General features: G+C 37.4%; 1 protein-coding gene across 1 annotated transcript in view; it reads left to right on the top strand.

Annotated features, from left to right (window-relative positions):
- FSIP2 (fibrous sheath interacting protein 2) overlaps positions 1-14,203 on the top strand; it is a 123,740-nt gene that overhangs the window by 97,890 nt on the left and 11,647 nt on the right. The window contains 2 exon segments of the mRNA XM_089329034.1: positions 3,215-3,712; positions 5,227-5,327. Coding sequence (XP_089185160.1) covers positions 3,215-3,712; positions 5,227-5,327 — 599 coding nt within the window.

Here is a 14,203-nt window from a genome sequence, read left to right as displayed (position 1 = left end):
CATTATGGATATTTAAAGACATTCAGAAGGATTCATTTGTTAAGAGTATCAGGATATATGGAGCCATTTTAGACAGTTTTCTTTAAGGTTTTTATTTATTTATTTCAGAGGTAGAGTTACAGACAGTGAGAGGGAGAGACAGATAGAAAGGTCTTCCATCCATTGGTTCACTCCCCAGATGGCTGCAATGGCCAAAGCTGCACCAATCCGAAGCCAGGAGCCAGGTGCCTCTTCCAGGTCTCCCATGAAGGTGCAGGGGCCCAAGGACTTGGGCCAGCTTCTACTGCTTTCCCAGGCCATAGCAGAGAGCTGGATTGGAAGAGGAGCAGCTGGAACTAGAACCGGCGCCCATATGGGATGCCGGCACCACAGGTGGAGGATTAACCTACTGCACCACAGCACTGGCCCCTTAGACAGTTTTAATTATCAAATTTAAGGCTCCAGAGTAACACTGTTTATGTTAGCATCATTAATCAACAAACATGAATGTTAACACTTAGTTTGCATGTGCTATCATTTCATTTTAATTGTGTTAGCCTGTCCCGTTTACTCTATCCTGTCAAGATGAACCATTTCCATCTTCTCTAACCCTTATTCTAGACCCAGATGCCCTGAAGTCATTCTTTTTTAAGTACCTGTTTCCTCTTTCTGTAGTTATAACTTTGTCCTAACGACTTCTATGCGGGCCTCTAAAATATTAAAGAAATTGGACTTAAGAGTGCAAAAAAAACCAATGATGTCCTTCTTAAAACTACCACTGAGTATCAAGGAATTGTTTTTCCAGTCGATAGAGTTACATTGACCCTCTACATAGCTTAAATTTATCAATGAAGTGATAGTGTACAATTTCAAGAGAGCTGTATGAGTATGGGCATGTATTTCAATGCTTGGATACTAAACAAAATTTTATGGAACCGAGGTCCATGGAGCATAGGGGCAGAATGAGTTTCCAGGACTAATTGGCAACACACTGAATGGAGTCATAGCCTTTATGTTTTCAATCTCAGATACTGAGATTATCATAGTCTGGAATTATTTTCCTCTAATTTATCTGTAGTTTTTGGGAACAGATGATGGTCCCTTACAGTTTTAAATTTCTCTCTTCCATGTAGATTATCATCATTACATTAGCATTGTACTTAATTGACTTCATTCACAAATAAGGGTACTTCTATATGAAATACCTTTATATAAACAATTCCCTCGAATTGAAATTTGTGTTAACAGACTGTAATATTAACTCAAATCAGTTTTTATCTACATGTAGAACTATCTGTCACAAATATTACTACTAGTTACTAGGTCTTACTTATGTCATTTATAAACCACAGACAGCAGTAAGAGATTATTTAAGCCAACACAATAAAGTTTACCCTTTTAATAAAAATGAAAAGTCACATTGTTTAAAAAAAAGATGCAGCTGTAGAAAGCTCAGTTAAGGCATATAAATCAGACATACAAATCAGTACCAGTGTTGTCTATCTTCAGCAGTGGATCACAGAAGAGATGAAAGAATAGCAGATAAGGTCAGATGCTCTAGATATTTGTTGGCTCTATCTTAAAGCTTAATTCTCTTTTTTGTAAAGTACCATAAATTCTCAACATAACAGACTTGTGTGGTCAAACCACAGGTAGTAACAAATACAAAACCATAAAAATAATTCTGGATTTTCTAAATCACTGTTTACTCCCCTAGCACAGATAATCAAAATTGGTTTTCATTTTCTTAAAGAGGTTCTTATGATACCTCTTTTTCCCATAAAATGTTCCCTTAAGGCATCATTATTATACCTTATACTACAAAGGTGGCTTGCAATGTTCAAAAGGGAAGTTGAATGCATTTGATCTAGCTAAAAGACCGAGAAGGAATTAAAGAGGTTGAAAATAAGATTATTAACAAGTTCAGAGGTTCTGTGACATATTCAAAGTTGACAGAAATGTAAAATCATGTTATTTGATTATAATTGTATATGATAATTATAGAATTATAATTGAAAATAGAAATTGAGATATGACTAGAGAGGTGAGAAGAAATGAATATTTTTGAAAAATCTTTTCAAGATTACAATGAATATATCAGTAGTGCAAGGGTAGGGAGTGAAAATTCAAAGACCATAATTTTGCCTACTCATCATTTTTACAAATCAAACTAAGGCAATATCTAGTCTTCTTTTTTTAACAGCTAGAGTTATAGACAGTGAGAGAGAGAGAGAGAGAAAGGTCTTCCTTCCATTGGTTCACCCCTTAAATGGCCGCTGCGCTGATCCGAAGCCAGGAGCCAGGTACCTCTTCCTGGTCTCCCATGCAGATGCAGGAGCCCAAGCACTTGGGCTAGCTTCCACTGCGCTCCAGGTCCACAGCAGAGAGCTGTACTGTAAGAGGAGCAACCGGGACTAGAACCCAGCGCCCATATGGGATGCCAGTGCCACAGGCAGTGGATTAACCAAGTGAGCCGTGGCGCCGGCACGTGTCTACTTTTTATTCTTGAACCTATGTGTAATTAGATTTCTTTAGGATCTACTACCTACGATTTTAAAAAAGAATATTTAAAAGACAGAGTTTTATATATATATATATATATAGAGAGAGAGAGAGAGAGAGAGAGTCAAAGAGAGCAAGCTTCCATCCACTGGTTCACTCTCCAAATGGCCACAAAGGTCGGGTGTGTGCCAGGCTGAATCCAGAAACATGGAGCTTCTTCCAGGTCTCCCAGTGGGTGGCAGGGGCTCAAGGACTCAGGCCATCTTTTTTTCAGGCAATAAGCAAGGAGCTGGATCAGAAGTGGAGCAGCAGCTGGGCCTCAAAATGACACTGCAGCTTAACCCTCTGAGCCACAGCACTGGCCCCTAACTAGGATTTTTTTTTTTAATTATCATTTCTACTTCTGCCACACAAATTCCAAGATAAATAACAAAAAATAGAAGGTAATTGAACTATTTTGCAATATAAAGTTTAAGAAAAAGGAAACTATTTAGACTTTCCTCTTTTTGGAGTAACATATAATATTATGAACTCAGTGTAAATGAAATGATAGACAATAAGTATGATTTTTATTCATTTCTTTTTAAAATATTACATAAATACAAGTAAGTGGCATTGAAGATACTATTTATATTGTAACTGAAAATCATAAGAAAATAGCTGTATCTCAATAGAACTACAGGAAAGTGATTGAAACATTTGCTTTTAATATTTGTTGTACCTTATATTTCAGGCTGTTTGCAGAAATTCATTTCAGAATGTAAGAAAACCTGATATCACCAAGGTAGAGCTTTTAAAAGATGTTCACTGCAAAAGAGATCTTATCACTCGTTTAGTAGCTCACGATATTGATCATGGAGATTCAGAAAGTACCACAGGAGAAGTCATTTCTGATGAAGATGAAATTGTTTTAGGAGAGGTTATTGGACAAGAAGAATGCATACGTGAACTAAGTGAATGTCAAGTGAAAGAAGTCATGAAGACACCAGCAAGCAAAGCTGCTTCTCCCAAAACAACAGTAAGCACAGGCAGCCTGAAAAGGTTTTTAGCACTCAGCAAATGCTGTCAGCCTACATACAGTGCAAACATAGAAAGTATTGAAGCCATCTCAAATCTGAGAATAGAATCTAATGAGTCACAAGTTAAAAGAGCTGTTGCTAAGCTTGACATGGCCACAACAAAAATCTTGACTGAAACAAACACTTCTAGGGAGAAAAAGTTACAATGTAAGGTAAGTGAGAAATATGGCTGTCAGTGACAAGATTAGAGAGATTCACAAATCCTGTTCAAGAATGTACCTTGATTAGGCAGAAAATACTAAAATGGATTAATTTTCCTTCTTAGCCTAGTGATATTTACAGCATAAGTAAAACAATTTACATATGCAATCATAAAACTCAATTAAAAGGAAAGCAGGTAATAGGAAGAAACCTAGATTAATTAGAACTCCAAAGGAAAAAAGGAAATGGAAACTAGTTAAAAGAAATGTAAGCTAATAATTTAAAATAATTGATTCAGTCATTTTCGTATGTTGGCTAGTAAGTTCTCATTTATATCCATGGGAAAGGACCCTAAGGTTGGTTGAGGTAGGCAGAAACTTAAAAACATCCTTAGAAATTCAGATTGTCTGAGTTTGAATCCCAATATTTAATAAATACATGACCTTTGGGCAAGTTACATAGCCAGCTTTTTCTTTAAACATATTTTAGCCAACTTTACAAAATTTCACGTTAATAAAAATATTTTAACTGTAACCCTTATAAACATCTATTAAACACCACTATAAACATCTATCAAACACCCTCAAATGATTATCTGATCCTCAATGACCCTTGAGGTTTATCCCTGTCCAAAAATCTGTACCGTATGTGTATTTTTGGTGAATATATAATTTAGGATTTCCTGATAGGACAGTTCTCTTGATTACACATTTCATAATTACTTGAAAGCTTAGATGAATGATAGCAGAAGAACAAATATAACTCCACTCAGTTTAAAAGCACACATGAGGAGTTGTGGTAAAGTGGTTAAAGCCTCTGCATGCAATGTCAGCATCCCATGTGAATACCAGTTCAAGTCCCAGATGCTCCACTTCCAATCCAGCTGCCTGCTAATGTGCCTGGGATAGCAGTGGTAGATAGCCCAAGTGCTTAGGCACCTGCAAACACATGGGAGATCGAGAAGAAGCTCCAGGCTCCTGGCTTAGGTCTGACCTGACCTAGGCTGTTGCCAGGGAGTAAACCAGCAAATGGAAGATTCATTCTCTCTCTCCCTCTCTCTTTCCCTCTCTCTCTCTCTCTCTCTTTTTCTCTATCTGTCTCCCTCTCTCTGTAACTCTTTCAAATAATTAAAATACATCTTTCTAGAAAAAGCAAAGCACACATGACCTCCCAACAAATATATTAGAATTTGTGATAATATTATTGACCTGGCATGCTTCTGAATTGATGAGAGTTTTATCTGTGTCATTCTTTTTTATATAAATATGATCTTAAATATTTTTAAAGCTTAGAAATGGAAAATTATATTCTCTACTTCTTAATTTAGTGCATCTGTACTGAGCCATTTCAAAAGAATTATATTCGGAAGATATATTTTAATATCAATTATAGGATTCATCCATCTTTTATGAAATCTCTAAAACTTTGTCGCATTAACCTGTAGACTACAAAATATGCCCACAGATGAGAATGTACATATCAAGCCCTATTTAGTATAATACATGATTTGCATTTTTCTTTCCAGAAGGAAGAAAGGGTTGTTGTTGCTGAACCAACACATTACTTACTACATAGAATTATGAGTTCATCTTCATACAACCAAGAAGATTTCATTTCAACTGTCAGGTATATGAAAATAAACTAATATTGATGTAAAAATCTGAGATGAAAGCAATGCTTAAGGGAAGGATAATGCCCATGGCAAAACTGTAATTGAGCAAGTTTTCAAAGTAAATTTTCCCTCAATTCTTATTCTTACCTCCTTTGCCTCCACACTATGGATGATAATTCCTAAGTGTCATATTAATCTGTTTCACCATTTCTAGTTACCTGGCTCACTCATCATTGTCTTACAACTTCTGTCTATTGTATTGGTGTCTTGGATCAAGTATTTGTCAGTATTTTTTTAACCAAAGAGATAGGCATTTGGTCAACCATATGATATGAACTATTTGCACAAAAATATTCCTGCTTAGCCCCCTTAGGTGAGCTGAGTTTTCCACTATATAGCACTGCCTAATGGAGCAATACAATGAAAAGAGGGAGAAATGTAAGTTGGAGCATTTAGAGATGAATTATAGGAATCAATAATGGTTGATGTGAACTTTTAAGTATGAATAGCATTTACAAAAGAGGAAGACAATATAAGTTTGCATGACCGTAAGATCAATGTGTGGACTGTATATGTTATGCAGGCATCTCTCTATTGTTTACATCAATGAAATAGACAGGAGCACAGAAAATGCTGGCTAAATATAAAGTTAGACAAAGATAGTATGTAGAAGTTTCAGGTCACTATTTTCTCATGGGGGGAAAAACTATAAATTGTCTATAAACTGTAAACATATATAAGCTGCTTTTATGTTATCAACATTATATAGAAACAATCTAGAAAGCAGTCAAATACCTATAGCAATGAAAAGTAACATTAAAGAAAATGTTACATTGAAAATGGTAAACAATTGTTTTAGGTGTTTACTTAATTCTTACTGTACCTCTCGCAGCACATCATAGCACATTTCAAAGGGATGTGCCCGATTCACGGCATCTTCCCTCAGGAGGGGAAAAGCAGAATCGAACCTCTTTTTGTAGTATTTTGGAATGCATACAGGCTGTCTAAGGACATTATTTTTGTCTCACCTGATGAGTACCTTACAGTGACAATGGTGACATAGCTGGATATAAGCCTGGAAAGTGCAGACTAGAGTTGATAGGTGCCAAAACGCATGAAAACATGAGAAAAAATTCATACCCACAGAAACATTTGGAATGAGATTAGGATAAGTGAAATATAATATGAAGGCATTTTGAAAAGCATATGGGGATAATAGAGTTTAAAAATAAGTTTATTTTGAGGCCAGAACATTGATATTCATGATGTTTGCATAATAATCATTTCAATTAACTTTTCGAAGATATCTGCATGGATTTCCAAGAGTGTTGCATCAGAACAAAATTATCTTTAGAAATTAAAATATATTTTTAAAAAATATTATCTTGAGAGCTTGTTTGGAGGTTCTAGCAGGGGAGCGCAGCTACTCGTATACCCTTGACCGAAGACCGGTCCTCCTCTAGCGGGGATGGTCGTCCTCTTCGACCGAGCGCGCAGCTTCGGGAGGGACGCACATGGAGCGGTGAGGGAGGAAGGGGACACCCGCCTAGCCAGCCAGATCAGCCGAATCAACCCTGGCGATCAATGGGGAGAGATATATAATTTGGGACATGCTCAAGCTGACTTGCCCCAAATGGTAGAGTTAGAAACATACCAGGGGACTCCAATTTAATCCCATCAAGGTGGCATGTACCAATGCCATCTCACTAGTCCAAGTGATCAATTTCAGTTCGCAATTGATCATAATGAAAGGACTAAGAGTCAAAGGGAGCACATAAGCAAGTCTAGTACCTGCTAACACTAACCGATAGAATAAATAAAGGGGAGAGTGATCCAACATGGGAAGTGAGATACTCAGCAGACTCATAGAATGGCAGATGCCCTAAATAGCACTCTGGCCTCAGAATCAGCCCTAAAGGCATTCAGATCTGGCTGAAAAGCCCATGAGAGTATTTCAGGCATGGAAAGCCAAGACACTCTGGCAAAAGATCTCTGTGAGTGAGATCTCAGTGAAAAGAACAGGTCTTCAAAGAAGGAGGTACCTTTCTCTGAAGGGAGGAGAGAACCTCCACTTTGACTATGACCTTGTCTAAACAAGATAAGAGTCGGAGAACTCAAGGGGCTTCCATAGCCTTGGAAACTCATGACTGGAGCATAGGGAGATTACTGATGCCATAGACAGGAGTGTCAATTGGTAAAGTCAACAACAGGAGTCACTGTGCACTTACTCCTCATGTAGGATCTCTGTCATTAATGTGCTGTGCATTGAGATTTAATGCTATAACGAGTACTCAAATAATATATTTCACTTTGTGTTTCTATGGGGGTGCAAACTGTTGAAATCTTTACTTAATGCATACTAAACTGATCCTCTGTAAAAAAAAAAAAAAAAAAAAAAAAAAAAAAAAAAAAAAAAAAAGAATAGAAACTATCAACTCCCAACTTGACTCTCACTGGGATTAAACATGACAATAGGTCTGATCTGATTTCATCATCATTAAAAAAAATCATCTATTATTTTTCACTTTATGTTTCTGTGTGGGAGCAAACTGTTGAAATCCTTACTTAATGTATACTAAGCTGATCTTCTGTATATTAAGATAATTGAAAATGAATCTTGATGTGAATGGAAGGGGAGAGGGAGTGGGAAAGGGGAGGGTTGCGGGTGGGAGGGACGGTATGGGGGGGAAGCCATAGTAATCCATTATTCGTACTTTGGAAACGTATATTCATTAAATAAAAGTTAAAAAAAAAATATTATCTTTTAAAAATTAAAATTATCTTTTAAACCTATTTTCCATGAACTCTTTCAAGATCCCTCATAGAATTTTGTATCCTTGAAAAGAAGCAGGGTGAGACTGTTTGAGAAAATGAGTTATTTAAAATCAGTCCTGAAGAATTGAACATTAGAAAAGCAACTTATATACATAGGCTCAGAAAAAAAAATATATGCCAATAAAAGACCTGGAAATATCTGAAGGCTCTAATTTAGACTGTGCCCAAGGCCAAGGGTTCTACTAATTAGTAAAGGTCTTATATATCAAACTTCAGAAATTAGAAGATTTATTTATTTTTATTTATTTTACTTTCTAAATTTCAACAGAAGATCATTAGGCATGTGGAAAAACAGGGAAATATGGCCCACTCAAGGAAATACCAAGAAATGTCCCTGAAGAAACCCATGAATTGAACACACATGATTATGGCTTCAATTAAAATTTTGACTATGATGTAAATCAAAAATTAAGGAAGAGGGGCTGGCATTATGGCATAGGAGGTTAAGCTGCTGCCTGCAGTGCCAGCCAGCATCCTCTGTGGGTGCCAGTTCAAGACCAGTCTGCTCCACTTTCAATTCAGCTCCCTACTAATGTGCCTGGGTAAGCAGCACAAGATGCCCCAGCTCTTCAAACACCTGCACCCACGTGCTAGACCCATAAGAAGCTCCTGGCTGCTAGCTTGGGCCTTGCCCAGCCCTGGCCATTGCAGTCATCTGGGGAGTGAACCAATGGTTTAAGTCTCTCTCTCCTCCCCACCCCATAACTCCACCTTTCAAGTAAATAAAATATATCTTAAAAAATTTAAGCAAGGAAGGAGAAAGTAAGGAAAGAAAGAAAAGAAAACAAAAAGAAAATGAGCAGGAGGGAGGAAAGGAAGTATCATTATATTCTTAGTGTTATAAATGTGAACTACATTGATTTTGTTCTCTGTGTATTAATATCACACTAACATGAGAATTGATGGAAAAGAAAGATGATACCAAGGATAAAATATATCACTGGAGTTGCAGAACACTTAGCTTTGTGTGTTGCCTGAACCCTTCCATTCTTAGTCCAAAAATAAAAAATAAAAATCACCTGAATTTTTTTACCTCTAGTTGTATATCTGGTTAATATTTAAATGAACCACATGTTTTCAAAAAATAAAGTTGAAACTTCGAAAGAAAAAATCTTCGGTGACAGAGTTGGGGAAGCATTCAGGAGAGGGAACACTTCAAGGAGCTGGGAAAATGCTGCCTCTGCAGTTGGTGTGGAAATTCTGCTCTCTCACCTCTGATAACCTGCTTTATGCATATTTCCCATTTGGGTGTTCTTCAGGCACATTTAAAATAAACTGACAATGCAAGCAGAGCACTTTCCTGAGTTCTATGAGTCTTCTATTCAGAAGTGTAAGTTGTCTGATACCCCATTTGTGAATGGCCTCTAAATGGTGGCAGTTTTAGTCAGGGGTCTGTGATAACTTCACATGAGCTCAGAACTGAAATGCTGGAGTCTTAATTGATATTGGAGAATTGGTATGGAAAAAGTACATGTATTGGAAATAACCATCATATTTGGAGTCAGGACCGGTATCAGAAAATATATTACAAGAATATTTACTCAAGCACTTCATTTAATCTACTGACTTTCTATTTTAAATAGATAACCCATATTATAGTTGATTACCTTCTGAAGATTTTTGACAAGGCAAAAGTAGAGAAATTATATGAGATTTGTAAGGGATACTTGAAGACACTGAGTTTTGAGGAAGGATCCAAGAGAATCAAAGAACTAGATAAAAGCCATAGCAGTGTTTAAGAGAAAAGGCAGAACCAGAAGCTTGAGACAGTGTATCATTTGGGCATTCCCGTGCATTCTTCTTTACTACTGTGAAACAATGCCAAGATATTCTTTATATACTTTGGAAAACATTGAGGAACTTCTAAAAACAGCTGGAAAAGATATTTTTAAAAATACATTCATCTAACCAGCATCGCGGCTCAATAGGCTAATCCTCTGCCTGCAGCACCGGCACACCAGGTTCTAGTCCCAGTCAGGGCACCAGATTCTGTCCCAGTTGCCCCTCTTCCAGTCCAGCTCTCTGAAGTGGCCCGGGAGTACAGTGGAGGATTGCCCAAGTCCTTGGGCCATGTACTGCATGGGAGACCAGGAGAAGCACCTGGCTCCGGGCTTCAGATCAGTGCGGTGCGCCAGTTGCCCCTCTTCCAGCCAGCTCTCTGCTGTGGCCTGGCAGTGCAGTGGAGGATGGCCCAGGTCCTTGGGCCCTGCACCCGCATGGGAGACCAGGAGAAGCACCTGGCTCCTGGCTTCGGATCAGCATGGTGCACTGGCCGCAGTGGGCCAGCCACAGCAGCCATTGGGGAGTGAACCAATGGAAAAGGAAGAACTTTCTCTCTGTCTCTGTCTCTCACTGTCTACTCTGCCTGTCAAAAAAAAAAAAAATACATCCATCTGTGGAAGAGATAACAGTGCTTCCATGTTTATTGCAGCACTATTCACAACAGCCAAGAAATAGAAACAACTTAAAACTCCATATAGTGATGAGTGAATTAAAAAAATTTGGTACATACCTACAATGGAATACTACTCAATTATAAAAAGGATGCAACCTTGTCCTTTGCAACAAGGTGGATGGAAATGGATGTCAATATGTTAAGTGTATGAATAAACAAAGTACAAAAAGACAAACATCACATGATCTCACCCAAATGTGAAGTATAATCAATAGTGATCTGATAGAAGTTAAATGAATAATGGCCATTACCTGAGAATGGAGAGGAAAAAGAAGAGGGCAAGATGGGGAAAGGTTGATTAACCATTACTTAGTTATAGTTAGATATAATAAATTCACTCTCGGTAATACTAGTGTACTGTATATTTCTGTACTTAAAAGCTAGATGATATGATTTTGGATGTTTACACTATAATGAAATGTTAAATACTTGAAAAGATAAATATATTGTCACTTATTGAATATTATATAATGTATACACATAGAAAAACAAAATAGAATATCCCTTAAATATGTATTTTATGGTACTGTTAATTTTAATTTAAAAAATATTCTCTGCTTAAAGATAGCTTCTTTAAGTAAGTTCTATAGGAAAACATAAGCTATGAGAATATCAACAAAAGAAATGATAAGCACAGAGCCTAGAGCTAAAGAATATAATAATGGAACTGAAAGATTCAGTAGATAGTTTCACTTGCAAATGTGGATGGAGAGAAGAAACTATATGAACTTCAAGGCATTCACTTGAAATTATCAAATCTGACATGCAAAATTAAGTAAGACTGAGGAATAGCAGAGAGAGGCTAAGGAGATTTTGGAGACACCACAAAGCAGACCAATGTATGTATTATGTGATTATAAGAAGACTTTGAGAAGCCAACAGAGATATTTTTGAGGAAAAGCAGGCTGAAAACTCCATTTGAAGACCTAGATTTACAAAAAGAAGAAAACAGGAAGGCCAATAAATTCCAAATAGAATAGACAAAAAATGATCACTCCAAGACCTTTTGTAATTGAATTGTCAGAAGACAGAAAAAAGCAGAAAGAGGACTTATCATGTGCAAGGACTCTTAAGATTATCAGTGAATCTTAGCTTAAATTTTGAAAGCCAAGAGAGAGTAGATGTTATATTTAAAGAGCTAAATGTAAAACAAAACACTTCAAACAATAATTGTATCCAGGAAAAAAAGTCCTTCAAAAGTTAGAGATTAGGACATACCAAGACAAAAGAAAAAAAATGCCTATCCATTAACACTTTGACCCACCTTACAAGAAATGGTAAAGAATGTTATTCAAGGTTGGAGTAAGATGGTGACAAAGCTTCAGTAATCCCCCACAAAGTTAACAATTTGAACAGCTATATATATTGTGACATCAGGTCATCCTCATAAGAACCAAGGATGTCAGATAAAAGCCTCCAGTGCCTAGTTTGGTGTCATAAGAAAACACATTGAAGAAGTCAGGAAGGAAAGAGTTGCCAAATCACTCCTTCCCCAGGTGGACATGGGAGACACTTCTTACTAGGAAGAGTGAAAGGGAATAAAGTCCACACCTTAGACTTGAAACTAAGTCTCAGGCCTTTTATGGTGAAACCTGGAGTAAGACAAAGCCCCACGGCCTCTGCCCCTAGACCAATACCGGAGGACCTAGGCTTTGTCAAAGAGACTACCTCCTTCACATTCCCTAATCTGTAACAGACCACACTGAAAGGCCTTGATATGGGGGAGTAAGGTGAGGAAACTCTATTAAGACTTTGCCTTCACAGCTCAGAATCACCATCAGATAGAGCCCTGTGCCCTGGTGGAATGGAATCATTTTGGTCTCTCTCATGTCCAGAATCACACAGGCCTGACATATACTCTGAAACTGCACTGAGCCGTTATTGTGAGATTCAAGTATGACTGAACTTAATGTTGTCCTGAGCAAACAAAGGACTACTTCTACCACCCCCACCCCAATCTCTGGAAGACAGAAAAGCAGAACAACCACTACTGGGAATAGAGTGGGAAAGTGAACTTAGGACTTTTCCTTGAAGTTTAAAACCAGGTCTAGCACTGTGAGTCCCAGGACAAGGTAAAGTCCAAAAGTCTCTATCACAAGGCGATGCTCATAGACATAGCATCTAGATCAGCAGTGACATCAGGTAGAGATATATACCTTGGTGGAATGGATGAATGCTTTATCCTTCAACATCCCCAGCCTCTTGCAGCATAGATGAGATGTGCATCTGCAAGGCAGCACAGGGCCTTGTAGCTATGAGTCTCAGTTGCGACCCAGCTTAGTATTTGTCTAGGTTGCCAAGAGACGGTTTCATCACCCCTCCACCAACTGTGGGCAAACAAAGAAAGAGATTCAAAGTGATGGAGAGTAGGTCACCAAAGTAAGCACAACTTTGTGTCTTGGAAATGATAAAATATTGCTGGGCAGATACTATTGATTATTGTCCCCAGGTCAGGGTCAGCTGATGAAACCACCAGACATGCTCTGGGTCCACGTGGATGTCTGTGATCCCAGCCAATTGGACTTAATATGGGCCAGCATCAACTAAGCTTGGCTGCAACAACCTCAGGCTGCAGGTCCATCTCAGCAGCAGGCAGCACACAAAGTCAACCTTGGCACATCCTTAAGCTGTCCTGGTTTGCAAAGCTGTTGGTACCAAATATGATCTAGCACTGCGGATTGAATGACCACAGGACTAATTAATTCATTTCTTAGACAACCCCAGGCAATATAACATGTAAAAATAATTGCTTGAATGGAAAAGATATATGGTATGAAAATAGTGCATAGAATCCTGGAACTGGCAATAGGGGAAAACTCTAGAAACGCTATGAAGCTTTATCTCTGCCAATATGTGTACCTGAATGGACCCCCTTGTCTCCAGAACAGTGTTCCTGTAACCCTAGGTACAATGAACTGAAGGTTGGCCCTCCCATGATCCTCAATTCTGCCCAAAAGGCTGCTACCAAAATCCTCTCATTTGATAAAGATGTAATTGGTGCTATCCATAATGTGAAAAAGAGGTAGGGAGCATAGCTATATCGGAGTCGATTTTTGTATGCAATTTAATGTGTTAACCATTTAAAGAATATTGTCAAATTTTAGAATGTTACATGTAATTCCTGTGGTAATAACAAAGTTATTATATACATTTTACAAATTTGAATGGATTCAGTTACCAAGAAGCATCAACTAAACACAAAAAAATAGTAGAGGAGAAAATGAAAACTTGCAAAAGTAAGTTATTTCCTATTAGTAATTAATTAGCAATTTTAAGTCAAAAGATATAGATGAAAGCATAGAATTTAAAAAGAGATTCAACTGTATTTTTGCCATAAGATATTCACTTTATATTAAGAACATCAATTGATTGAAAGTGAAAGAATGAAAAAAGAACACAAATAAAAATGAGAAGAAAGCAAAGGCAGCTGTATTAATATTAGAAAAACTAAACTGTAAGTGAAAAATTACTACAAGGAAAAAACACTATGTAATGATAAAGGAACAATTTGTCAAATATGTATAATAATCATAAACATATACAACACTAGAGATTCAAAATATTCACAGTAAATACAGGTAGAATTGAAGAGAGAAATAA

This window comes from Oryctolagus cuniculus, chromosome 3, assembly GCF_051225735.1.
Source record: "Oryctolagus cuniculus isolate XC-2025 breed Fujian yellow rabbit chromosome 3, ASM5122573v1, whole genome shotgun sequence".
Lineage (NCBI taxonomy): Eukaryota > Metazoa > Chordata > Mammalia > Lagomorpha > Leporidae > Oryctolagus > Oryctolagus cuniculus.
The sequence above is the reverse complement of the archived record's forward strand: the minus strand, read 5'-3'. Positions and strand labels throughout refer to the sequence as shown.